At 50.1% G+C, this 26,352-nt stretch overlaps 3 protein-coding genes across 4 annotated transcripts; all 3 read right to left on the reverse strand.

The window, feature by feature from the left end:
- Positions 1–21: 21 nt before the first annotated feature.
- NAALADL1 (N-acetylated alpha-linked acidic dipeptidase like 1) lies at positions 22–11,622 on the reverse strand. Of its 2 annotated transcripts, XM_042438896.1 has the most exons (19): positions 11,327–11,621; positions 11,021–11,193; positions 10,364–10,485; positions 9,374–9,496; positions 8,481–8,670; positions 8,000–8,093; positions 7,815–7,919; positions 7,054–7,139; positions 6,466–6,585; positions 4,985–5,070; positions 4,653–4,716; positions 4,384–4,451; positions 3,706–3,797; positions 3,169–3,259; positions 2,650–2,731; positions 2,032–2,205; positions 1,735–1,825; positions 806–898; positions 22–622 (listed from the first exon to the last, which is right to left on the reverse strand). In XM_042438896.1, the coding sequence occupies exons 1-19, from the start codon at positions 11,539–11,541 to the stop codon at positions 463–465; spliced, it is 2,229 nt and encodes a 742-aa protein (XP_042294830.1). In that variant the 5' UTR covers positions 11,542–11,621; the 3' UTR covers positions 22–462. The 2 variants fall into 2 exon arrangements, 1 of the variants encoding a protein (XP_042294830.1); XR_006100640.1 differs by lacking the exon at positions 22–622 and having other exon boundaries at positions 852–898; positions 2,024–2,205; positions 11,327–11,622.
- Positions 11,623–13,698: 2,076 nt separating this feature from the next.
- LOC121915901 lies at positions 13,699–21,621 on the reverse strand. The gene is made up of 6 exons (XM_042440524.1): positions 21,504–21,621; positions 17,286–17,320; positions 16,962–17,093; positions 16,359–16,425; positions 15,932–16,039; positions 13,699–15,185 (listed from the first exon to the last, which is right to left on the reverse strand). The coding sequence occupies exons 1-6, from the start codon at positions 21,504–21,506 to the stop codon at positions 14,142–14,144; spliced, it is 1,389 nt and encodes a 462-aa protein (XP_042296458.1). The 5' UTR covers positions 21,507–21,621; the 3' UTR covers positions 13,699–14,141.
- A 75-nt stretch (positions 21,622–21,696) lies between these two features.
- CDCA5 (cell division cycle associated 5) lies at positions 21,697–26,351 on the reverse strand. Its single transcript, XM_042440525.1, has 6 exons — positions 26,050–26,351; positions 25,341–25,459; positions 24,634–24,696; positions 24,271–24,309; positions 23,642–24,130; positions 21,697–22,486 (listed from the first exon to the last, which is right to left on the reverse strand). The coding sequence occupies exons 1-6, from the start codon at positions 26,345–26,347 to the stop codon at positions 22,406–22,408; spliced, it is 1,089 nt and encodes a 362-aa protein (XP_042296459.1). The 5' UTR covers positions 26,348–26,351; the 3' UTR covers positions 21,697–22,405.
- Between the last annotated feature and the right edge of the window lies 1 nt (position 26,352).

Genomic DNA, 26,352 nt, shown 5'->3' on the forward strand with positions numbered 1-26,352 from the left:
GAAATAATACAGTAAAGCAAATCAGAGCAAGCCGCTGCTTTAATAGCTGAGATGGAGATTTGCACCCAGTCCTTTCTTAATGCTGAGCATCGCCCACTTTTGCAATGCTGTCTCCAACATGGGGATGACCCATAAAAGTTGGGGGGGGGGGACTCTGAGATGTGGCAACCCTAACATTGATCATCTTGGGGCCACACATGGTCCATAGGGATGTGTTTTGCCCATCGCTGGGGCTGGGGAATGAGCCCCAAAACTCCAAGGGAGGCAGCTATTCTCTTGGTCCACTGTTTGCACTCACCTGTGATATGGACAGGTAACCCAGGTCTACCTTATAGGGCTGTTTTGTACAAAGGAGAGATCTAGTACATTCTCAGGCTGCTCATATGCCCAGGCTAGGCATTTCTTTCACCCCATTGATTTATTTTTGCAGTAAGGGATTTAAGGTTCGCTTTAAAGATCCCGCTATTCAGCCACAGGTTCGAGGAAGGAGGCAGCGTTCTCGACCGCTTGGGTCACGATGGTCAGGTGCTTGCGGGCTTCGTCCCAGTTGCCGCCAGACGCGGCATCGGCGAGGCCTGGGAAGGTGGCCACGGAGGAGGACTTGGAGGCCAGGAGGACGTGGCTGCGGGGAAAAGAAAGGAGAAGGAGACGCGATGCTGAGACCAAGTCGCTCTCTGTGCCATGCTTTACGTACTGTTCATACTCATGGATAACTCTAGACATTTGACCCCCAGAAACCTAGGCTGGCTTATCCATGGGTCAATGTAAGTCCATTCAACTAAGCAGAGTGGCTAGTTTGCCTTACCTGTAGTAATGCTTCTCTGGGAAGGCTCTGGGGTCGAGGAAGGCTCTTTCCAGCAGCATCAGTTGGTCGTTCACCGTCCGGACGTCGAAGGGGCTTTTTGGGAACATGGGAGGGAGGATGGGGGAAGAAGGAAACAGGGGTGCTTCAGAAGGTGCTGGCCACACATCACTGAGCCTCTGAGCATGAACAGAGTTCGCAGAGATGGAGCAAGAGTTGAACCGATTGCATCCTACACAAACTTGCACACTTCTCTTAAGGCAAGGCAAGTAAGCCTCAGATTCCCAGACCCAAAACCCACCTTCAGCACCAACTTTCAAAAGGGGTCCCCCCTGTTATTAGTCATATAGTCTCCCTTATCCGGAAATCCCAAATACCCCCAAATCTACCATAGAGATAGTGACTCCTTTGCTTTCTGACGGTTCAGGGCACACCAACATTATTTGTTTCCTTCCCCAAAAATGGTTTTAAAATACTGTGTATAAAATGACGTCCAGGCTATGTGCGTAAGGTGCGCATGAATCATAGAGTCATAGAATAACAAGAGTTGGAAGAGACCCCAAGAAGGGCCCTGATCCAGCCCAACCCCTTTATTCTGCCATGCAGGAACTCTCCATCAAAGCATCCCCATTTTGACGCATGGTTTTGCCATTGTATACTTGGCAATGGCAACACCCTTCTGGGTATTGGTGCCAGTACGGCTCAATGGTTTGGTTACTGGACCAGGGCTCTGGAGGCCAGGGTTCGAATCCACACTCAGCCGTGAAATCCTATGGGTGACCTTGGGGCAAATGCACACTCTCTCAGCCTCAGGGGAACTAAGGCCCTCCTGGGAGGAAACCTTGCCCAGAAATGCAAGGGTTGCCATAACCCAGAGTTGCTCTCAGGATACACACCAACCACAGATTCGGACATGAGTTTTGGAGGCTCACCTGGGCGCTCCATCCTTTTGCAGATCAGCAATGCGTTGGTTCAGACCGGTGGCTGCGGACTGGAAGCGTGTGACTGCATCCTTCAACGGGGCTCAAACGGGGGGGGGGGGGGAATAAAGCCAAATACATCAGGATAAAAGTATTATATCTGATATGGCTCACCAGCAACAATTGCTTTCCAATGCGCTTGGGACAGGCACCACATTTGCACCCATCGGATCTATCTTTCCATGCCCAAAATGTGCCATCTGGCTGCCTCCATCCCACCGCATGGCATTCCCAGTCCTACCTCCGTACCCAGAGAGATGTTGTTCTTGGTCAGTTCCGCCTGGAAGGCCTGTTCGGCCGCTCCGTACATCTGCTCCAGCATTTCCCCGTAGTCGCTCACGTTCAAGGGGAGGATCAAGGTGTCCGCCAAGCGCAACAAGACGTTGCCGGCTGTCCGTGCCACGGCTTGGTGGCTGGTGAACCCTGGCATGGAAAGGGCAACACATAGCCGTCACACAGATACGGACAAACAAATCCTCTGGCAGGCTTATCCAGATGGCTTTTTAAACTGTGGGTTTTAAATGTGGCATGTGCCTTCTTTGTCCTTTTAAACTGATATGTGCCTCCAAGTCATTTCTGACTTATGGCAACCCTAAGGCCAACCTCTCCTGGGGTTTTCTTGGCAAGGCTGGTTCAGAGGAGGTTTGCCATTGCCTTCAACTGAGGCTAAGAAAGTGTCAGACATGATAGCCCTCTTTAAATATTTGAAGGATGTCATTTTGGGAAGGAGCAAACTTGTTTCCTGCAGCTCCAGAGATGGAGCGATGGATGCAAACTACAGGAAAAGGGGTTCCACCTCAACCTTAGGAAGAGCTTCTTGGTCGTAAGACACTGCTATTATCAGTTCACCTCATACTCAGCCCTTACCTGGATCTATGAATCTTTCAGCGTAGTCAAAGGTATCGAAGGCAGTGTGGTAGGTAGGGTAGATCCGGGCGGAAGTCTTGCTCTGGGGGAAGGGAAGGAGGTAAGAAGCAAAATGTGTCCAACTAGAATCTACCTTGAGGATCCAGAATGCAACTCGGGGTGTGTGTGTGTATAGGATTTTTAGAAGTATGGATGCAATCCTGCATCATCCACATAACTAGGTTTTGTCACTGCGGTTGTGTCTGACCTTGGCTGCATCTGCACTGCAGAAATAACCCCGTTTGGCACTGCTTTGACTGCCTTGGCTCAAAGGTATGGCATCCTAGGATTTGTAGTTTGTTGCTGGGAAGGTGAAATCTCTTGCAAAATTACACACCCCAGAATCCCATGGCATGGAGCCACGGCAGTTAAAATGGTGCCAAATGGCATTATTTCTGCAGCCCAGAAGGCACCCTAAAAAGCAATATGTCCGCTTTTAAGGGGAACTGGCACATGTGCCATCCTTAAGGGAGCACTTACCCGGTCGTAGGTGTAAGCGATATCCATGGATGTGATGCCCAAGTAATGCACAAAAGGGGCATAGTCGCTCCCGGCTCCCAGGGACCCTAAACTGGATGAAAGACAGGGACAGTGAGGGAAGAGGAGACTATGGAGCCATGGATCCACATTGCAGGGATAGAGATTCCGCCTCAACGTTGGGATGAAGTCCCTAATGGTGAGAGCTGTTTGATGGTGGAAGATGCATCTCAGATGGCGGCCAGTCTCCTTCTCTGGAGGTTTTTAAACAGAGGCTGGATGGCAATCGGTCATAGGGACTTGAAGGCTTTCATGGCCAGCATCCATAGTTTTTTGTGGGGTTTTCAGGCTATGTGGCCATGTTCTCTATGTGGGCGAAACATCTAAACTCTTCTAAAACATGGCCACATGAAGGAAGGAAGGAAGGAAGGAAGGAAGGAAGGAAGGAAGGAAGGAAGGTGGGTGAAGCTTCTTCAAGACAGCAGGAGAAATTGTAGTTATTGTATTAATGAAGCCCCCCATATATCCCTTCCCTTCCACCTGGGGATGGTGCCATAGACAGGGCTGCTCCGGTTGAAGTGGCGCTTCCAGTTCTCATAGACAGACATGGAGGGCTCAGCTGGGGTCTTGACCTGGAAAGGAAAGGCAAATCTTGGGCTGTTTCATCCTGGCAAGGAAAGACTAACCCTTGCCTTATTCATTACATGACTGTCTTGCACCCTTCGAGATGCCATCGGTCTAGAAAACCAAACAGCCCTTAAGCCTTCTCTTCTCCAGCTCCCTAACCCTCTCCTCATTGGGCTTTATGGTTTCCAAACCTTCCACCATTTTGGAGATGCTCCATCTTCTCCACAGCCCTCTTGAATAGCGGAGACAAAACTAGACCTGAGAGTATTCCTCCAGGTAAAGTATGACCAAAGGAGATGGGTTTCCACAACACACTTATAGCATTTTGAGAGCACTTTAATTCCCACGGCGACATTTGACAGACTCCTAGGGTTGGTATTTGGCCATTTGGTGGACTCCCAGCCCAAGGTTTGCATTGGGATTTGGGGAGGCTGGCAGGAAATCCCAAAGAGCTTGCAAAACTATCAATCCCAGAATGCCAAAGGAGGCAGCCCCAGCCATTAAGGGGAGATTATTGCATGGCCCTATGATTGCACAATGCGGACAAGGCCTTGGTCGTCCTTGATAGCATTGATCTCCTTTCTTTCTTACCTGCTGAGCTGCCTGGAAGATGACGTTTTGCGCGGGCGGCGTTCCCTGGGCCCTCAAGGTAGCATTGGCTGTTGAAGGAAAAACACAGGAATATGAGGAAATGTTCTCCAGATCATCTTAAAGGGGTTGCAAGATTCCTTCTTCTTCTGCCCTTCCTCTTGGGCACAGAAGGGTCAAAACCTTGCAAAACTGCAAATTCCAGGACCCCATAAGATGGAGCTACAGCCATTAAACAAATGAAATGTCTTGTCGTTTTGGGCTATGCTTACCAAAGACCGCGATGTCCACGTTGATGTATGCCACGCTGCGCTGGTGCAACTTGCTGTAAAATTCCTGCGCGATAGAAAAGAAATGATTCATTCTTGGGCTCTTAAACCAGTGTCAAACTGCATCATTTTGACCGTGCGCCAGGGTGCAGCAAATGCAACCAAAGGGTGCATTTTTGCATGCAATGATACCTGTGCAATACGTCCGCTTCCCTGATCTTGGACAGAGTTTGGATATTGCAGGTTGGACAAAAACATCCCACTGTTTCCAAGCAGGAAACCTACACATGTGTTCAGAAACCAAGAGGCTCTTGCGCTCCCCGACTATCTCTTACCTCTGTGTATTCAGTGGAACCAATGAGGCCAAACTCCTCGGCGCCCCAGCTGCCAAAAACGATGGAGCGTCGTGGGCGCCACTTCCCTAAGGAAAGGAAAGGAAAAGACTACGACTAGGATTCCTCGGCGTTTGGACGTCATGCGCAAAACACTGGGCAAGATTCAGTGGGTATCTAGGTTGCTCTATGGCTGCATCCAGCCTCCAGAAATAATCCAGTTTGACGCCGCTCTCCGTGTTATGGACATATATAAGTTCCAAAATGCAAACCTTGATTTTTACCCTTTTATACAAGGGACACTATGTGACTGTGGCATTTATCACACTGAGGTTATTGGAGCTAAGATCAGGGGTGACTGCGGGTCGAATGATGCGAATTGATGTTATAACGTGGCTGTTTTATCACACCTGGATGCCCTTCCGTTGCCCTTCCGAATCGGGGGGGGGGGGATTGAATCCAAGGCAAGTCAGGTGATGTGGATTCAGGCAAAGCGGAGTGAGTGCACATTGTATTTCCACACCAGTGCAGACCATGGGAATTCAAGGATTCGAATTGGGACCCTTGCGCATGCTGAGTGGGGCTCTGGGCGCATCCTGAACCTTTGCACTTCCGGGGCGAAGAAGGGAGCCTGGCTCCACTTTCACCTGAATGACAGCTGCACCTTTCTTCCTCCCTTCTATTCTCCCATCCCTGGCAGCCAAAGTCAAAGGGGTCCTCCCTGTCAAAGCCCCCATCCGTTTCAGCCTCATCGACATCTATGCTCTTGTCCTCATATTATTCTCCTCCTCTATTTCATCTACATCTCTCCTTCCCTTTGTAACAGTTGCTTTCTCTAAGGTTGCATCCACACTGGGGAGATAATCTGGTTTAACTCCACTTTAACTGTCCTGGCTCAGTGCTATGGAATTCTGGGCCTTCTCCGCCAGGGAAATTTGCAACCCGGGGGTTTTGCGGTGCTGTTCCAGGGCACAAGCAATCTGGCATTCCACACCAGACCAATCAGCAGTGAATTCAAAGCGAACCTCAATGCAAATCCCGTCAATCCGCTTATCTAGCGAACCCTCCAAAATGAGGAGCCAGTAAGGATTCAGTCCAGAAGCCCCCCGGAAGCCCCACGGGAGCAGCTCCCACTGAAAGGAACCAGGTGTGAAAGGACTTTAACGTTTTGACGTGAATCCGCATCGCTCGATTCACACTCACCCTGGATCTGAGCTGGAAAAACCCCGTTTGATAAACACCTGTATTTTATAGGACTTGAGCACCCATGGATTTTGGTATTATAGGGAGGTCCTGGAACCAAACCTCAGTGGAAACCAAGGGCTCCCTGTCTTAGAAGCTTAAGGTCCTGGTCAGTGATGGAAACCATGGAGTCCTCCATGGAGACATTATTGAAGTGTGGCTTCCCAAATCTTCCTCCCCATCATCTCCTAGGCTGGCTAAGGGCCACCAGTAGCCCCTCCATCCCTATACCCCAAACTTACCTTCCTTGACCATCTTGCCCAAGACCCGGCTGACCTCCAGCATTACAGCCGTGCCACTGCTGGGGTCAATGGCGCCATGCACCCAGCTGTCCCTGTGGTTGCCATAGAGGACATAGCGGTCTAGAGGAGGAAAGAGAAGACGACATTTCACCATATGCAACGCCAGGAGATGTATGGGGACTAGTCTGGCGCATGGGAGCAAGTTGGGGTCTCTCTGCCGCTGAGATCCTGTATCTCTGGAGCTTAGAGGAGGGTTTTGAAGGTTCCCCAAGAAAGCTCTAGCACCCTAAACTAGAGTTTCCAAAGTCCCTGGATTGAACCATCACTCCCTTTTCTCTCAGGGTCACTTAGGAACTAGAACTCAAGGGACCGCAATTGAGCTCAGAGAGCCAGCGTTGCATAATGGCCTGAGCACTGGATGCAGGAGACTTTGGAGACCAGGGTTCGAATCCCTGCTCAGCTATGGGAAGCCTTCAGGTGAGCTTGGACCATTAGTATTAAAATGAATTAAAAGTTTTAGAAAGAAAGAAAGAAAGAAAGAAAGAAAGAAAGAAAGAAAGAGGCCCTGGGCCTCAGAAGGAAACTCACCGGGCTCAACGCTTCCCCGGATCAGGCCCAAGACGTTGGACGAGGGGTTGATCCTTCGCTGGTTATAGACGTTGACTTGGACATCGCTGGGAAACAAAGGTGGAATTACTCCAAGGATGGGCAAAGTATGGGCCATGGGTCAGATCTGGCCTTCCAATGCTGTTTTGTTGCCCCTGGCGCACTGGACCTTCCCAAAATTTCTATGCGTCCCAGGTCACCGTTTTAATAGGCAATGGGGAGACTTGCCTTTTTGTCCCTAAATATTCTATTTCTCAAAATGGAAACAGGCTTCAGACATTTCTGGCTTCTGGTTTTTTCCATTTGGGGCATTTTCGGTGATCTGTGCAATGATTCTGGTCCTCCAGGTGTTTTGGACTTCAACTCCCAGAAGCCCCGGCCGGCTTGGTCAACGGTCAGTCATCCTGGGAGCGGAAGTCCAAAACAACTAGAGGACCAACATTTGGGAATGACAGCCCTAAAGCATCTCACTTGGAGAAAAATCTAATCTAAAGTTGCCCACCCTTGAATTATGCAATAAGGGAAATAAATACGCTTGTTTTGGAAAGGTGTGCCTGGGTCTGTCCTAAATAATACCCTCCTCTCCATTTAACACAGTGATTCCCAAACTCTGGTCTTCCATGTTTGTGGGACTTCAGCTCCCAGAAGCCTCAGCCATCTTGACCCATGGCCTTGGTTTCTGGGACCCAAAGTCCCAAATATCTGGAAAGCCAGAGTTTGGGAATCGCTGGTTTAACATATACCTGGTATTGGGGAATGCCCCATTTTGACGGAAGCCGGGCCCAAGAGAGTAGGCACAACCCAGCGCTCCTTGCCAGTCGTCTGGGGCTCTGATGCCAGCCAAGTTACTGCCAAGACAAGAGGAAAAGCGACGTTTCAGAAACCCTCTTTAGTTGCATCCGCACCACAGAAATAATGCATCACCCACCAAATGAGTGTCTCCGCATCCTCAAAGCCAATGGGTTGGATTGGGATCGGAGGGATCCCTGTGATCTGGTCCTCTGGGATCCTGTAAGTGAAGCCTGCAAGCCGAAGAGGAGAAGGAGGCTGGTGAGGCTGGTGGGCTTTTTGAAGGTGAGGTGCATTTACACCGTACAAACTATGCCTTTTGGCACCACTTTAAGGACTGTAGTCCCCCCCCATGGAATCCTGGGATTTGTAGTTTTACTAGGGCTTGGTCTCCAGAGTCATAATAGTCCAACATTCAGATCCCTATCAATCACCAAAATACAAATCCCAGGATTCTGCTGGACAAGGCCCTGGCAGTTAAAGTTCGGTCAAACTGCATTATGTCTGCAGTGCAGATGCACCGAAAGTCCCGCACCAAACTGAAACATTGGTACAAAATCCACTCTTTTTTGGGTTGCATGGAGGTGCAAAGACCCAAAGTCACTTCCAGGAGCTCTCACCTTTGGCTGGATAATAAGGGGTCAACAGGTCTCCAAAATAGGTGTTATAGGAGCCCCTCTCCACACCGGAAGGGGGCAGGTACCAGGAATGGGGATAGGTCTCCTCCGCCAAAGCCTTGTTGTCATTGATATCGGCTGGATCCGTGTATACCGCTACGCCGATGACGCCGTATTTGGCTCCGTTGATGGCCTGCCGAGATAGGCGAGGTGTCAGGCATTCAGATGCGGTGTGATGAGGAACCACAACGGTGGGAAGGGGCTGGCAATGCCACCCCAAAGTGCCTCCATTCGCCAGCAAACCTCCATCATTTGCTGCGGCCGCTGGCTCTTTAGGTTTCAGGGAGGAGATGTGCAACCTTGGTGACAATGCTGCCATTTAAACATGAATACCAAACAGTTGTTGTTGTTGTGCTGCCTTCAAGTCATTTCCGACTTACGGTGACCCTAAGGCGAACCTATCATGGGGTTTTATGGGGCTGAGAGAGTGTGCCTTGGTCACTGTGACCAAGCGTGGCATCAAACCCAGATCTCCAAAGTCCTGGGGTGCATCAATGTGGTCCAAATAATACAGTTCGACACCATTGCCATGGCTCCATCTGACGCAATCCTGGGATTTATTATTTGGTGAGGCACCAGGACTCTTGGGTAGAGACCTGGGTCAAGGCTCTGGGATTCGTAGTTTGGTAAGATATTTAGCACAAGCTGCAAATCTCAGGGTTTCGTCATGTTGAGCCATGGCAGTTGGAATGGCACCGAAGTGCACACTTCTGCGGATGCAGCCTTGGAGGTCTCTCATTCATAAGGCCTCCATAAGTCAAAGGTGACTTGATGGCGGTTAAGGACAGCACTTACTCTAAACATAAGTATGGTATTAAAGAAGGTGCCAGGGGTACCTTGGCGGCCCGTCCGGCCCCTCCGTAGCGGGTGATGGCTATTGTACCATTCAGATCAATATTCTGCTGGACCAGGTATTCATAGTCGCTGGTTTTGCCTTGGTTGGCATAGACTAGTTTTCCCTGGATGGATAAAAGCAGAAGAAAAGGAGCATCAGAAAAGTGCACTACTGAAAACAGAAAAAAACTATGGCAATTTAACATCCGTTGATTTAAGAATTCGTTGATAAAAGTTTGACATTCTCTCTCTGGGTGCAACTACATTGCAGAAATAACCCACTTTGACACCACTTTAACTGCTGTGGCTCCAATACCAGTGTACAGGGCCCTGGGATTTGTAGTTTGGTGCGGCACCAGCACCAGGAAAAGCAAAAAGACCTTGCAAAATTACAAGTGGAGTCCTTAAAGTGGAGTCAAACTGCATGATTTCTACAGTGCGGATGCACCTATGCTCTCTGTCTCTTTCATTCTCCTTCTCACTTAGCAGGGCAACGCCACCAATATAACAACAACAATAATAATAGTGAACAACATTTGCACCTGCCGATATCTTTCCTTGGCCCATAAAGGGGCAAATTCCAAGCAGAGATTAGATAAAGCGATGACTGATTAGACTGAAGAAGTGCGTGCCCAGAGAAAGAGAGGGGTGCCTATGAAGGAGACACATGTGCTTTGCATGCGCACAGGTCTTGTTTAGGGGAAGGTGGAGGGGGTTGTCCACTAACCCCTAGAATTGAAGGGACCCCAAAAAGGGCCACCCAATTCAACCCCATTCTGCCATGCAGGAATACCCCATCCTAGTCCTCCTCCCTGGGAGACATGCGGCCATCCAGCCTGAGCCTCCAAAGAAGGAGACTCTGACACATTTGTGCATTGAGCCACTGCAGTTAAAGCAATGCCAGACTGCATTTTGGCAATGCAGTTCTATGCATCATGAGGCTCAGCACCATAGGAACTCCAATACCCATCCTTCCCTTCCCCACTTGGTACCTTGGGGTTCCCAGGAGGAGCGTAAGCCGCATAAGGCTTCACCACGTCTTTGTCCACTTGGTCCAGAGTGAGATTCGCTTCTGTTTCGCGGGAGGTAAAGGGCACGGTGCCATCTTCCAAAACTGGCATGAAAGAGAGCCAAAAATCAGAGCTTTTGTGACTTGTGCTTCCATCCTTTCCAATTGCTGACAATCCAGGGAAGCCTGGGAACAGTATTTTAGTGTGGCACCAGATTTCTTCTGGCTCAATGGCTCCCAAATCTGGTTCCCAGAATCTCCTAGCATTGGGCCAGAGCAGTCAAAGCGGTCTCAAACTTAGGACCTAAGTCACTCTCCTGTTACTTAAAACCTTTAGATCTGATCCTATTATCTTCTGGGGCTGTTGCCATGCTGCAGAAATGATCCAGTTTGACACCACTTTAAGCGCCATGGCTCCATGGTATGGGTTCCTGGGGTTTGTTGAGGTTTCCGACAGAGAAGGCTAAGTGTCTCACAAAACTACAAATCCCAGAATTTTATAGCATTGAGTCATGGCAGTTAAAGCGGTGCCAACCTGGGTCATTTCCACAGTGTGGATGCAGCCTTCTCTGAGCATCTTCCAGGTGGTTATATCGATCCTGAAGTCAGAAAAGACGAATTCCTTACAGGTAACCCTTACCAACGGCCACATTGTTTGGCCTCTCTGGGTCCGGGAAGGACAGGAACACATCGTACTGGACCTCCGTGGCCTTGTCCAGACCGGATTCGGGGTCACGCCATCGGGTCAGCATCAGCCGCACTAGGTCTTCGTCGCCCTTCGTGGTCGCCATGTGCGGCTTGGCTGACAGCGTCCTGAGAAGAGAGATGGACCAAGCATTAGGCCTCATGCCATAGCAATAGGTGGCTGCTAAGGTGGCATGAAAGTGGGTTACTTCTGCAACGCAGATACAGCGTAAGCCACATGCCTTCCTCCCCGCAGCCTTACTTGAGGTTTTCTCGGATCCGGGCAGCTTCCACTTGGTTCATGAAGTCTTCCAAAAGGGCTGGATCCAGGTCTCTGGAAAGGCTGTGGACCCAACCAGGAGCCTGGGATCCTTTGGGGATCGCGAAATGTCCCAACAAGATCCCAATGGTCAGCATCCCCGCAGCGGCCAGGACTGAGCCGAGAAGGTACTTCCAGTTCATGGTCGAGAGCCCCATGGTTTGCAATGAGGAAAGGCGCCCGGGGCCACCGAGAAGACGCTGTCTTGCCTCCGGTGCCGCTTCCTTCTGCTTTGGCCAATGCCAGGACCGATCCTTATCTTTGCACCTTGAGAGATAAGGCCATTCCCCTCTTCTATCTGCCCTTTGAACCATTGAGATCAGTGTATTAAAAGCAGCGGTAGCCTAGTCTACTCCGCTATCAGCAAAGCTTGACAAGTTTGGTTTTTCAACCAACTAATCCGCCCTGGTTCTATTTTAAAAGTATTATTATTATTAGTGTTATTATTTGCATTTGCAAGTCTAAACATTAAACTCCTTTATGTTTTGTATGCATCTTATACATAAATCCTGAAAGTCCTTTGGTCAAGCAGGAAGGCATTGACTTTGTGCAACTGCATAGTATATGCATTTCACACATTAAATAAATGCCCTATCCATCGCATGCCATGTGCAGCTTGGCTCACATTCTTCCCGGTCATGGATTGAATCGATAAATCTCTCCATCCGGCAGCCACATGCGCCACAATGTGGTGCCGTGCCCCCGATCTATCCTTCCACAGGAACAAGAATATCTTGTTTATTTTTAACATCAGAGATGCCAGCTTTTCCTGGCCAGGAGCTCCATGCCACATCCCTGCTTTTTAAAACCACTGGTTATTGCTTGCCATGCCAGGTCTGTTTAAAACCAATGCAGATAGACCTTTGCAACCTTCACATTCAGCCAGAGGTCTGCACCTCAGGTGCAGCTGCTTAGCTTCCAAGATCAGACTGGATCTGGTGCCCTCAAGCCATTCCCAAACTTTGGTCCTCCAAACATTGTGCACGCCAGCGCCCAGAAACCCTGACCGTTGACCAAGCTGGATGGAGATTTTGGGAGCTGGAGTCCAAAACACTTGGAAGACTAAAGTTTGGGAGCCCCTGCTTTAGGCTATCCAGGTGCCTTTAGGGCATTTAGGTTGCTACAAGGGAAATGGGATGCTATATTTTCCAAGTGGGAGATTGTGCAAGAGACCCAGGTGGGATTTCCAGAGCAAAAGGGATAAGCGAAGCCAGGGGACTATGGCAAAGGCTTGGATTTCACATTGAGATTGGAAAGAACCAGCTGGAAAACATATCCCTCTTTTGGAAAGAAGGATAAGAGGCTTCAAAATCACAGCTTCACAACCTGGAAATGTTGTTGTTGTTGTTGTTGTTGTTATTCAGACAATCCCCAGAATCCCTGGCATATTTTACTATACAGTATATGCGTTTATTGACAGAGGTTGAGCATCGGTGGACATACAGGGTTTTGTTTTTTTGGAAGAGTCCTCTAAGACAACCAAAGTCCCAAATAAGCTCTTTGGAGAGACTGCAGAATGAATGCACTTTGACCCACCCTGCCTCTGTGCTTTGGAATTCTGGGATGTGTAGTTTGGGGAGCTATTCAGACTCCTCCATCAGAGAGCTCTGGCACCCTGACAAACCACAAATCCCGGGAGTCCCCCAGGATGCAGCCATGACAAAGCGGCGTCAAAAGGCATTAATTCTGCAGCATAGCAACAAACGGAGAGATTCATGGAAACTATACTGCTAAAAGCACACAGTCTCCTTCTTCCATTGATCCATACGCACTTGAAAACTACAAGACGGAGGAATGGATCCTTTCCTTCAGACCCACTTCTTGCAGATCCGCTCCACATCAGACCTACAAAGTAGGCATTTTAACACTGTGTCAGAAAAGATCTCTCTCAGCACACATTTCTTTTTTCAAAGTCCATCTGAGCAAAGCTTAAAATAATAAAAGAAAGAAAGAAGTGATAAAACAGCCAAAAAGAATAAAATATTAGTCCTGGGCAACAGGAGCGGATGGAACTAGGCTCAGCTGAGAACTGACTTTCAACCCTCATGCACACAAGAGCAATAGTGAAGGGCAGTGTGGCAATGCGCCCTTGTTGGACTGCAACTCCTAGCATGCCTCACCACATGGCTATACTCTCCAGGGTGCTGGGATTTGCAGTCTGACAAGGCCTGGAGGGCAGAGGTGGGTTGGCGGCTCCATTGCTTCAGGGCAGTGAGTCCACAACCGTCTGGAAAAGGAGCGACTCCAGGCCTATTGACGGGTTTCATGGAGACGCAGTAGGACGTCACTCTTCAAATGGGTTCAGCATCCCAGAGAGCTCCCTGATGCCAAAATACATTCATCCTCTGTGGCTAAACTAGGTTCAGCACCTCAGAGAGGTTTCTGTTGCCAAAATAGGTTCAGTATCCCAGAGCTCTCCCCATTGCCAGACTGGTTTAGCACCCCGCTCCTAGTTGCCCAAATAAGTTGGGTACCCTGGAGATCTCCCTCTGGAGAGCTCTTTCAAGAACACACCATTAAACCTGGATCTGCTTCTGTTAAACCAACAGGGACCCACTATTGCAAAGCAGCGGCTCCACCAGTTGCCTTTCCTATGGCTCATGCTATTTTCTTGTACCCGATGAAGGGGAAAGGTGCTCTATGCCACGTGCAGAGTGCCTTTCCTTCCCCAGCAAGACGCTGAAAAACAGTCCCGGTTGCTTTAACAGGGAAGGGCATGGAGGAGCTGAGGATCTGCTTTCCTTGGCGCTTGGCCCCTTCAGAGAGAGGTAGAGTCCTGGGCCGCTTCGTCCCCTTCCAGCCCCATTGCCACCCCCTTGATGCCCCTTGGAAGCGACCCCACTCCACGTGGAAGAGGAAGAGGAGGAGGGCATGGGTAGCTCTTCTCCTCCAGCAACGCCTGCCCAGGGCTGGGGAAGTCCTGGTAGTAGCGGACCTGGTGCTGTTGCTGCTGCTGGTGATGGTGGTGATGGTGGAGATGGCGGCCAGGGCCAAGGCCTGACCCGCTCCCCTCTTGGTAGCCGGCTAGACGGTATCCTCCGGGCCTCCCTGCCTTGTGGGCCTCCTTCTCCCGGCTCTTCTCCGGTTCAGGGTTCTTGTGGAGCAGGCTATCTAACATCTTTTGGGCCGATTCATAATCCAGGTGAGAGCTGGAGGTCTTCTCCACCAAACCGGGGCTCCAGGAGACTTCGTCCTCGTCGTCAGAGCTCTCAGAGCTGCTCAGCTCCGGCACAAGTTCGAGTTGGCTGCTCAGGGGCAAACCGGGAGGCGAGGTGGACCGCTCCACTTCGAAGACCACCGGCTCCGTGGTGGGCAAGGAAGGGAAGCCGCTCGACCCCGTCGGGGCCACCAGGGTCTCTTGCCTCAAGTATAAGAAGCGTGGCGTCGGGAGTGGGCAAACCGGCACCATCTCTTCCCCGCTGCATTCGCTCTCCGTCGAGTTCACTGGTTCTGTGGAGAACCGAGTGGACTTCTGCTTCCACGGGGTGAATGCCGTCGCCCGAGCGTGGCCCTTGCTGTGCCGCTTGAGCCCTTCGCTGGATGGGACGAGGGACTTGTAGTCCACCGATGGCAGCCGCTCGCCATTGGGCCCGGATGTGTCGGACTCCGAACTGGCGCCCAGCTTACTGGCTTCGTTGGCGGAGTCGGACTGGCTGGGAGTGGTGCGGGCATCAGAGGCACCGTCCATAAACGCAGGCGGAGGAGCAACGTCCAGATTATGCAGCGAGCAGAGGCTGTCAGGGGATTCGGACTTCTCCATGTGCTGGTGTTTGACCATCGATTTGGAAACCAGGCCTGAGATCTGGATGGGTCAAGAAAGTGGGCAAAGACAATGCATCAATTAGGGATGTCGTTCTTTGCTAGATAGGGAAGCATTTTACTGCACTACATGCAAAAGGGGCATTGGGATCATTGTTGATTGTAAGCAGCACATGGCCCTACAGTGTGACGCTGCAGCAAATAAGGCAACTGCTATTTTAGCTTACATTAACAGCGTTGCTGCAACCTCCAAAATGAGTTTCCCCAAACTCAGTGCTTTGTTTCCCTGGAAATCTTGCATACTGTTTCTATCATGGTTTATATCATTACAATAATCTGAAGTTTCTATTCCAGCAATTGGTTAGTAAGTCGTGTGTCTGAATAGTCTTCTTGGAGACTATTTTCCTAGTTTCCAAGTCAAGGGATGTCAGACACTCACTATACATTGCACTAGCATTCTCTGCCCAAAAGAACTGGTGCCTCACAAAACTATACATCCTAGCATTCTGTAGGATGGAGCCTTGTTGGTTAAAGTGGTGTCAAACTGCATGATTTCCACAGTGTAGATGCACCCTTGGCCCAACACTCAAACGACTATGAGACCCTGGCTCTCCTACAGAGGGGCTACGAAACCTTGTTAATGAACCCTAAGGTGCTGAAATCCTTTCCCCATAAGTAGGTTTAGCATCTTGGATAGTATGTTGAAATTGCATATGGAACATATCAGCCACCGGAGTGACTCTGGGTCCCCAGTTACACGCCTGCGTAACTTTGGAACCTGGGACTCACGTTGATTTTCTCCAAGGTGCAAATGGTGTTTTGAGCGCTGATGAGCCTCTCCAGCAGTTCGTTGATCCGTTGGTTCAGCGTTTGCCTCTCTTCGGCCATGCTCTGGGCCTGTTGGGAAGACGGAGGAAACGTGGGCCAGAGAAAGAAGAGACATTATAGAGAACGGCTGAGATCCCGCATCACAAGCTGCACTGTCTTGAATGCTCAGCTGCGTTGCAGAAATGCAACAAAACTGAGTTGTAAAAATGCTTGCAAAGGTTACTGAAATGGCAGAGCAGGCCAGGCTGGTTGGGGGATTCTGGGTGCTGCAACCTCCGGAATCAACTTCCCCCAACTCTGTGTCTCGTTTCCCTGGGTATCTTTGCATACTGGTTATATCATGGTGAAAATAAAAATGAACATCATATATTTAAAAAGGCATCCTTACGATAATCTGAAGCTTCTCTTCCAGCAACTGGTTGGTGAGTCGTGTGTCTGAATAGTCCTCTTGGAGCCTGTAGTGAAGAAAAGGCATAAATGAGAGGCAGACCCTGCAAGATTTCACAGAGGAAAGTTAGGATACGTGTGGCTAAAAATGGAGTCAAGAGAGCAGGGAAGGGAGACTAGCTAGAAGAGGATGCAGCCGTTTGCTTTTGCCTGGGCCTCCATTTAGGGCAAGATGACGTCCACTGCATCTACACCGTTGAAATAATGCAATTCGGCAACCCTTTAAGCGCTACGGCTCCATCCAATGCCATCCTGGGATCGATACGTTTACAAGGACTTTAGCCTTCTCTGCTGAAAATTGCTGGTGCTTCACAAAACTGCAAATGCCAGGATTATGTCAGATGGAGCCATGCATGGCATTCAAAGTGGTGTCAAGCTGCATTATTTCAACGGTGTAGATGCACCCGAACGCCTGACCCAAAATCACCCAAGTGCGTTTTTACAGCTGATCTTGACTCCGTCCTTTGAAAAAGGTGATGTTTGGATCCTAAACCTCTCCGTGGCTCCGTCGAAATGGGCTCCGTCTCTTTCCGCCCCTTCTCACCTGCTAAATTTATCCTTTAAGCTTTCCAGTTCCTCCCATGTTTTCCGTAAGTCTCGCTGGGTAGATTTGGATTTGATTTTGGCTTCCTCCTTCTGGGCTGGGGATGCTGGGTGCGTTTGTTCTTCAGGTGACCTGAAACAAACCGTAGGCAGCAAAAGTGTGCGGTCAACAGTTGTGTGAAAGCAGGGAAACTGTTATAAAGAACGCAGGGCGAGGATCCTAAACAACTGCAACCCACAGAAAAGAACCCGAGGAGCCTCAGAATACTAACAATATCATGAAGTATAACATATACTGATTTATAGGATATCTATTCCTACTCACAAAAGCTGTTCTGTAATGGCCTCTGATAGCTGCTCCTGAAAAGAAAAAGAGAAGAAGAATATATCTATCTATCTATCTATCTATCTATCTTAATGCATTTCTTTTTCAAGGGTTCGAGTTACTAGCCCTTAAGAGTTTTGGGAAGTTGCATCAATAAACAAGGGAAACTTGCATACTGCTGCAAGATGCTTCTCAACCTGGAGAGTTTGCACCCAAACCTTTCCTCTTCAATGGAAATGAGCTCCCCAAAAAACATTCCCAGGTGACTTACAATTGGTATCTGCTGGGGTTTGGTTCCAGGACCTTCCAGGGCTACTAAAGTCCATGAATGCTCCAATGCCACCAAATGTAATGGCACAGTAAAATAGCGTCCCTTGTAGAAAATGGCAAAAATCAAGCTTTACCTTTTGGTTTTGTATGCAGCCAGCCCTCTGCATCATCCACAGACTTTTTTATCCATAGATTCAAGCATCCACGTCTTGCAAGCAAATCCCACAAAGCAAACCTTGATTGTGCCATTTTACATAAGGGGCACCATTTCGCTATGCCATCGCATTTCATGGGACTTGAGCATCCACAGATTTCGGTATCCAAGGAAAAGTCCTGAAACCAAGCCCCGGCAGATACAAATGCCCCACTGCATTTGGTGAAATGCTTCCAACCCATGAATGCTTGGATCCATGGATTAAAAAAAGCATGGATGTATACAAAAACGGGTAGAATTCAAAGATATAGCCGTGTTAGTCTGTAGAATCAGTCTGTAGAGAGATCTTGTAGCACCTTTGAGACTAAGGGAAAGAAAGGAGTTGGTAGCAGGAGCTTCCCTAGACTTCAGTCTACTTCAATCCATCTGAGGAAGTAGACTGAAGCCTAGGGAAGCTCATGCTGCCAACTTGTTTCTGTTAGTCTCAAAGATGCTATAAGATCTCTCTACAGACTGTACAAAACCTGGAAACTCAGACCCAGAGATTTGGCAACCTTATTCCCACCTGCTTGGCACTAGTGCATTTAGGGCATCTCCCTGCCATCCAAAAGCCCTGGCAAAAGGCACCATACCTTGCCATGCATCATGGTCTTCCCTGCGACCGTCACTTGTGTCTCTTTGGCATGTGGCTTCTCAGCTGCTCCGGCAGAGTCCTTCTCTCCTTTCTTGAGGGACTGTTCCTGATTCTCGGACGTTGGTCCATACCCGGTTATGGCCTCCCTGGACTTCCGTAGGTCTTTGCCAGCCTCTCCCAATTTGGGCAAACTGCCCAGGTTGGCTGGCAAATGGGGCAAGGAGCCCAGTTCCGGACTGGTGCTGGCCTCGTCGGTGGTCCTGGCTTGGTGCCGGTTGTGCCGGGCAAGGGAGGCATCCCCCTTGTTTTCAGGCTGCCCCACTCTCTTCCGCCCGTGCGAGACCATCTCCAGCTTCCCATCCACCATCTCCAGCAAGGATCCCGGCGAACTGGTTTTGCTGCTGGAGCCTTTGGAATCGGACTCGTCGGTGCTGGGAGCCTTGCTGGCCGAGGAGGAGGATTCGGGGGGCTTCCAGCCCAGGGAGCTGAGACTGGAGGGGCTCATGACTTGCTGGGTGATTTCGTTGAGGAACTCAGAGAAACGCAGCTTCTCCTCCATCCGCTTCATCTGTTGGGTGACCGGAGACTTCTTGGGGGTGCTCAGGTCCAGGCTGTTGGGGGGCTGCCTCTCGCGCTGAAGGGGCCGAGTGGGGCTTGGGCCGGGGGGCCGCGACTCCTTCCCCGAGGAGCGCACCGTGATGGTCTCAATGGACTTGGCCTTCCGCAAGCGGTCACCCCCAGCCACCGTCCCATTTTTCAAGATCCCCTTGCTGGGGGCTGAAGACCCCGCTTGGTGGCTCTGCCGGGGGACCAGGATTTCCGCCTCTTCATTGAAAACCAGGCTCCGCTCCAGGCTGGTGGCTTTGTAGAGCTGCTTGTCCACTCCATCCGTCGGGTTCCCCAACGGTGGAAGTTCTCGAGGGCCTGGACGATGGCGGGGCAACCGGTCAACACTCTTGCTCTGGCCTTTCCTCAAGCGGATGAAGGAAGAGGCCGCTTCTTCGGACTCGGTGTAGGCCGCTTTGGCTTCCCCTCGGCTGCGGCGGAAGGCGCCAGCCTCTCCTGAAACGTCCATGCAAGACTGGGAGTGTTGCGTGTGATGATGATGGAAGCGTGGGTTGGTCATGAAGAAGGCCTCCTTCTCCAAGCTGGCTTCTGAGGACCACGAGGCTGAAGAGCTGGAGGCCGACGTGGACGAGGAGGAGGAGGACAGGGTGGAAAAGCGGTCACTCCTGCGCTCCGTCCACTGCGGACGGTGCCGGCAGTCCCTCAGGGCCAGGTCCGAGGGTCCTTTCCTCTCTTTGGCTTGCTCCACCGGCGTGAAGAACTTCTCCATGACCTGAAGCTTGCCCGCGGGCACCTTGCCTCCGTCTCCGCCGCCTCCGTCCGCTTCCCAGTCGACCGGGGAGTATGGTCCGGCCTCCTCTTGGGCCTTTTTGTATGACTTTCGGCGGATGGCCGAAGAGCTCATCTTAAAACAGTTCAGCTCCGCCGGGCGACATTCGGCTGTGATTCTGCTGATCACGTTCCGTCCCGTTTTCTGGGTATATTTAACCACGCAGCTTGGTTCAATGGAACAAATGCAGAGAATGCCAATACAATGGGCGCTGGAGCGTTTGACTGAGCCGGGAGAAAGCGGGCCCAAGCCAGATGGCATCGGTTTTTCCCTCCCCATGCCCACGGCTCACATTTTTTGAGACAGACCTTCCTGCCTTCTCCATTTTGAAATCTCAACCAGGGTCATAAGGTTAGGATTTGGGTTCAGGAGACCTAAGCAAACAAAGACCCTGTAAGGCAACTAACTCATGGGGGAGGTATGTGCCTCCAAGTTGTTTCCAACTTGCGGCAACCCTGTCACGGGGTTTTCTGAGGGCTGAGAGTGTGTGACCCAATCAAGGTCACCTAATGGGTTTCCATAGCTGAGCAGGGATTTGAACCCTGGTCCCTGGAACCTCCTTACTACTTTTACAGTTCTGTACCCCTCTGCAAAATATACAAAACCTGAGGTCTTCTTGCATGGCTCTTGGCTCTTTTGCAAAAGATAAAATTGCCACTTAGCTGTTTGGGAACGAAGCTATTTCCACCTGTCAAGTTTGCAAGATGGGGACCCTTTCAGCCTCCAAGTGAAGCCGTTACGCTGAGCCTTCTTCAGTTCAGTGGTTTTTAAACTTGTGCTCACAAACAACCCAAAAGTGGAGTGTGCCATCAACACAAACCTTGTGTGTTCTTGTGAGTTGTAAGATGCCCGCCTGGAATTACAGCAGACGCGAGAAGCTAGAGAACAAGCTCTCAGCAAAATTTGGCCGCCCAACACAACCGTTATGTAATCTGTAACGCCAGGAGCGCTTTTCCTGGATTGGTTCCAGGATAACACACACACACACACACATATATATATTGAATATTGACTCATTGTGACATGTGGTGAAAAAAATTCAATGCGACCGCAGGATTATCTGCTGGGGCTGTGATTTTTAGACCTGCTTTTTTGTATCACTTTTGGGTAGAAGTCTGCAAGTTCTTTGCAAAATGCAACTTTCAGATCTTCTTCAAGGGTCCAACCCCCCCCCCCAAAAAAAAAGGCTTGTTTTGGAAAGCGTTTCAGCCAATGGTCACCCCCACCGCTAGCAATGTGAGTATGCCCACCTCTGAGATCAATGCCGCGGCCTAATGGCAAGGTCACGCATGGCAGAGCCATGTGGATGCCTCTCTCGGACGGGAAGAAATTCAATGGGAACAAAAACCCTGAGCTGAGGCAATCAATGGAGAAATGATTCCTCAGCACCAGAGAGTTCCTCTTCTCCCACAAAACTGTCCTATAGTTGGAAGGGGACCCAGAGGCCACCAACTCCAACCCCTGCTCAATGCAGGACCTCCAGGTGAAGCATCCCTGGCAGATAGAAAGATGTATTTCCCCTTGAGGGGGAGAGAGGCCTGGCCTGAAAGACTAAGAGCCCTCCTTCCGACCACCATCTTGAGGGGGAGAGAGGCCTGTTATGTTTTATTTTGACATTGTATTGTACTTCCTGTTGTACACCGCTTTGATCTAATTTGGAAAAGCGGTATATAAATAAACATTATTATTATTATTATTATTATTATTATAAAATGGCCTGGGTGAAGACATGGAACCCAACCCTCCACCTCAGCTCTTGCTCACCATCCTTGCAAAGCAACTGCCGCCTTCTGAGGCTTCTGGTGGCGCAAACAAATGCGCCTGTCACCAGCTTCTTCTGATCTGTTTTCCACATTTATGAACGCTTTCTAGCGGTCCGGAGGCTTTCCAAAACCTGCCCAAGGAGAAAACAGCAAGCCAGGTTTCCAAAGGAACGAAAGGAAAGACGACAAGGGAGTGTCATCAAGGGGTGAGGGAATGCCTTTTTAATTCGTCTAGGATTATCTCTACGGAGGTGTCCTGCGAAACAGAAATGCAACGGACAGAACTTCACCCATTTCACCATTTTGAGAAGTGCTTTGACCAGAATTAACAACCATGGCCTAATGGTAGCATCTCACATCGCCTATTGACATGTCCTTGTTTCAAAAAAAGGATCGCCTAAGATCGTCCAGCCAAATATCCGGCAAGGCAGAAGAAATTGATGCTCCACAGTAGACAAAGGTGACTCTCTAGATATCCAATGCAAACAATAAACTGTTTCTTTTTAAACCTATGGGACGGAAAGAAAACTTGGGGGGCATTTTATATACAAACCCACATTTTAAACAAAAAACCATGTTTTCCCTGCCAACTATGAAGAAAAGGCAAATCTCCTAGCTACCCGTCAAAGAGGTAAAGGACTGAGAACATAAGCATTAAGTCCACACAGTGCAGCTGAGAGGTTCCTAATGCTCAAAAGGCCATTTATGACAAGGACACACAGCTTATGCGCCTTGCAAATCTTAGTGAGTCTTGGGACCATTGATAAAACAGTTAGAGGCCTTTTAGTAACCAAGTCCCCAGAAAGCAAAGCTGTGTCATGTCAGGCAGGTTTCGGGGAGGTAAGAAGTCCAAGCCACAGATATACTCAGAACACGCAGAAACTGCGGCAGGAAGGGAGACGTTCATTCCACCAGGAGGTCGAATTTCTCTGCCTCTTCGAACTCAGCGTTCATCTGGGTCACCCACTCGTCCAGTTCTGACGGCTGGAAAGGAAAGGAAATTGGGCACGTTTAATACACAGTCCCCTCGGTTTCCCTAAACCTACTCACAGCCAGATGTGCCCCATCCTTTTAAAATGCTAGAATCATGGCATTGGGGTCAGAAGGGGCCCAAAAGGCCAACAAATTCAACCCCCTGCTCAGTGCAGAATCTCCAACTAGAATCATAGAGATGGAAGAGACTGCAAGGGTCAGCCAGTCCAACCCCTTTCTTCTGCCATGCAGGAACTCTGAATCAAAGCATCCCCATTGACAGATGGCCATCCAGCCTCTGTTTAAAGACCTCCAAGGAAGGAGACTCCACTACACTCCAAGGAAGGAGTTTGTTCCTCTGTCAAACAGCCCTTACTCTCAGGAAGTTCCTCTTAATGTTGAGCTGGAATCTCTTTTCCTGGAGCTGGCATCCATTGCTCCATTGGGTCCTGTTCTCTGGAGCAGCAGAAAACAAGCTTGCTCCCTCCTCAATACGACATCCCTTCAAGTATTTAAACAGGGCTCTCATCATATCCCCTCCTAACCTTCTCTTCTCGAGGATAAACATCCCCAGTTCCCTCAGTCCTTCCTCATAGGGCTTCATGTTTTCCAGACCCTTCACCATTTTAGTCTCCCTCCTTTGGACACATGGCTCCAGTTTCTCAATGTCCTTTTTAAACTGTTTTGCCCAGAATTGGACACAATCTTCCAGAGCTGTTCCTTAGAGAGAAGGTATCTGGCCACTTCTCAGGGACGCTTTAGTTGTGTATTCCTGAATGCCAGAGGGTTTGACTAGATAGAATCATAGAGTTGGAAGGAGCCACTAAGGCTTTCGATTCCTCCTGATCCTCAGCCAGCCACATTGCTACGCTAACCAGATGATGATGATGATGATGATTTTCTTATATCCCTCCTTTCTCCCAATATAGGGACTCAAGGGGCAAACAGGTTTAAAACAACGTTCTGGTTTAACAGCATTAAATAATGCTCCCCTCTCCTCAAAACAGGCCCCTGGAGTCTATGTTTGTCTTCCGAAGAGCCATTTCTCAGTCAGAAAAAGGCTGGGAAAGACCCAATGGACACAGAAGGCCACAATGACCCTCATCAAAGGCCACATGGAAGCTGTACAGTTCAACCCCTTGTTCTGTATCTCTGACCAATACTTACATTGAACTGGGGCATCTTCTTCTTCCTTCGCTTTTCCTTGACCAACAAAACCCCCGGGATGTTTGTGTCGGGTTCTATGAAGGCCTCGGTTTCTGTGGCCGTTCTTCTCTGGGTGGCGTTTGTGTTCACGGGAGACACGTCGGCCAACCCATCTGGAACCAGGAGCTTCTCAAACCCAAAGAGAGTTTGCCGCTTGCCCGGGCCGTGGTTCGGTGTGGAGGTGTCTGAGAGACCAGAGCCAGGGGACATTGGCTTCTCTAGAAAGCTGCGAGACACGGACAGCTCCAGGCGGCTGTAAGATCGGCGCACTCTTTTTGCCATGGCCTGGTCCCGCTCGTCTTCTGGCGAGGAGACGCTTGCGTTGTCAGTGACCGGGGACAGGGCATCCTTCCCTGCTTCAGGAACCAAGGCAGACTGTGGGGAGGGAGGCTTCAAGGCACCAGGACCTTTCCCCAGGGGGACATTCTCCTTGTCTTCCTTAAAAGAGATCTGCAAGACAAGTGGCAAACAAAGGCATCTTTCCAAAGTTATCCGTAAGGTGGCAAGAATACAGACTAATACTGATAGATTTAAATAAGTAAATACTGAGTTATGTAAGATATCTCTTCACTTTGCTGCTTCATGCTTACCCTTGGACTCCGGCGAGGGGTTAAGGCAGCCTCTCTTATCTGTTTTGGAGAAGAGAAAAAGAAAGGGCAAATGAGATCCATGGCACACAGACGGTATAATACCTGATAAGACAAGCTCTGGATTCTTCTGTTCACTGGCACAGAACACTCCAGGTTTTAGTGTGGATTTTTAAAGGCATTACAAGGCTGAGTTTCCGATATTCCAGAACCCAAAACACGCCAAAATGGTCCACATGCCCAGCTGAGCCAGCGTCCTCTTGGCTTTCCGAAGGATCAGTGCTTTTGTTTCAAGCCAATGATCAAACATCGCGTATAAAGTTACTTTCCATGGAACCATAAGAGGTCCATAAAGGCTCCACATACCTGCCGGCTTCGTGGCACAATCTTTTTCAGGGTGATTGGCTTCATCTTGCGAGGACCGGGATGCTGCCAAGAAGAAGGGGAAGGAAAAGAAACCTCAAGTCAGACTCCTGTGAGCGACAACAAGGTGTGTCTGCGTTGTTTTCAAGTTGCTGCGTCTCACTTTCTAAGGAAGATGGAATGAGGGACCTTTAATTTATCCCTCCTTGGTTTTAGGCAGAAGGTGGATGCAGAGCGGAGCGGAGGGTGAGTCCTCCTGGAGGAAGTGAAGGGGGTTTGTGTGGCTCCTTGCGCCTTCAAGTTGCCTATCGACTTACGGTGACCCCTATTAATTCCATAGGGTTTTCTTCAGCAAGGAAGACTCAGAGGCATTTGGCCAGTCCCTTCCTCTGAAATAGAGCCTCCAGCGGCTGGCATTCCTTGGCGGTCTCCCCTCCAGAGCTAACCCTGCTTAGCTTCCAGGATCAGGAAGGATGTGGCACATTTAGGGAATTTAGGCCATGAAGAGAGACACTTGAAGGAGGGTTTTTGAAGGAGGTTCATATGAATGAGGAAGCAAAGAGTTCCCAGTATTTGATGTAACGGAATAGGATTGAGATCCACTGATGTCCCCCTTTGGAGTTGTTCACTGGCTGTATTCTGCTATATCCTTGGCTACTGACCTCCCCAAATCTGTCCCTGTTTTTCATGCCGTGAGTTTTGTAACGTACCAGGCTCTCCGCCATTTTGTTTGCCGCCAAGGCAAGGTCCCCAGGAGTCGCTGCCGCAGGTCGAGCGGCAGAAGCGGCATTCCTCTCGGATCTGCGCCTCGGAGGAGTCGGGACGGGAGCTGCGACGGAGGGGAAAAAGAAGGACCGTAGCATCATAGAAGAGGTCTCTGGGCCCTGATCCTGTCCAAGCCCTTCTTCTTCTTCTTCTGCCATGCAGGAACTCCCAGTCAAAGCCCCCCATTGACAGAGAGACATCAGCCTCTGCTTCAAGGCAGCCTCCAAAGGAGGAGGGAAGGGAAACGGGAAAGGCAAAGCCCTGGAGGGCCTTCTTTCTCTCCAGTGGCACCCAATTCTCCCCCGGCCCAGTCTCCCTTCTTCCCCGAAATGCTTGCCTTCATTACGGTCTCATTACAGACATGTATGCAGTGCATATAGATATATGCCTACAATGAGATGCGCTGTCAGGAGACTACAACCCCCACAATCCCCTGGGCAGCTGAACCTCAGGGGAGCCCCTTTGGGTGACTACCACTCCCAGGATCCCCAGCTAAAGCTCAGGGAAACCCCTTTGGGGGGACTACAGTCCCCAGCATCCCCCCAAAAAGGTAACGCTCAGGAGAAGTTCCTTTGGGAGACTACAATTCCCAGAACCCCAGCCAGAGTTCCTTTGACAGACTACAACTCCCATCGTCCCCTTCCTCCCGCTGACCTTCCCGGGCCTCCCCAGCGGAGCGGGCCCTCCTCCTTCTCAGGCGCCCTTCTCCCGTCATGGCGCCCTTCCTTCGGGGCTCCTGCTTCAAGCGCCTCTCTCTCCCTTTTTTCCACCGTTGGAATCGCCCGCCACAGCCTGGGCGGAAGTGACGCCACCAACAAGCGGAAGTAGCCCCTCGAAGCAAAACAAGCGCCATCTTGAGAGAGGCAAACACGGCCGCGGTACGACTCTCGCGAGACTTTGCCAACGAGACTTTGCCCAGGCGCTGCAGCTGCCGCCGCGTCCGTGACGTCATCGGGG

This window comes from Sceloporus undulatus, chromosome 9 (assembly GCF_019175285.1).
Source record: "Sceloporus undulatus isolate JIND9_A2432 ecotype Alabama chromosome 9, SceUnd_v1.1, whole genome shotgun sequence".
Lineage (NCBI taxonomy): Eukaryota > Metazoa > Chordata > Lepidosauria > Squamata > Phrynosomatidae > Sceloporus > Sceloporus undulatus.

Coding starts and splice junctions, on each gene's coding strand:
- NAALADL1 (XM_042438896.1), bottom strand. CDS start 11,541: ATGGGGCTCTCGACCATGAACTGGAAGTACCTTCTCGGCTCAGTCCTG. Junction 7,140..7,814: donor GGGGCATTCCCCAATACCAG/GTATATGTTAAA, acceptor TTTGTTTCCCAG/CGATGTCCAAGTCAACGTCT. Junction 2,732..3,168: donor TCGCTTACACCTACGACCGG/GTAAGTGCTCCC, acceptor CCCTTCCCCCAG/AGCAAGACTTCCGCCCGGAT.
- LOC121915901 (XM_042440524.1), bottom strand. Junction 17,094..17,285: donor GCCATTACAGAACAGCTTTT/GTGAGTAGGAAT, acceptor GGTTTGTTTCAG/GTCACCTGAAGAACAAACGC. Junction 15,186..15,931: donor GCACCTTGGAGAAAATCAAC/GTGAGTCCCAGG, acceptor TGACCCATCCAG/ATCTCAGGCCTGGTTTCCAA.
- CDCA5 (XM_042440525.1), bottom strand. CDS start 26,347: ATGACGTCACGGACGCGGCGGCAGCTGCAGCGCCTGGGCAAAGTCTCG. Junction 25,460..26,049: donor CGCTGGGGAGGCCCGGGAAG/GTCAGCGGGAGG, acceptor CCTCCGTCGCAG/CTCCCGTCCCGACTCCTCCG. Junction 22,487..23,641: donor AGAAGATGCCCCAGTTCAAT/GTAAGTATTGGT, acceptor TTTCCTTTCCAG/CCGTCAGAACTGGACGAGTG.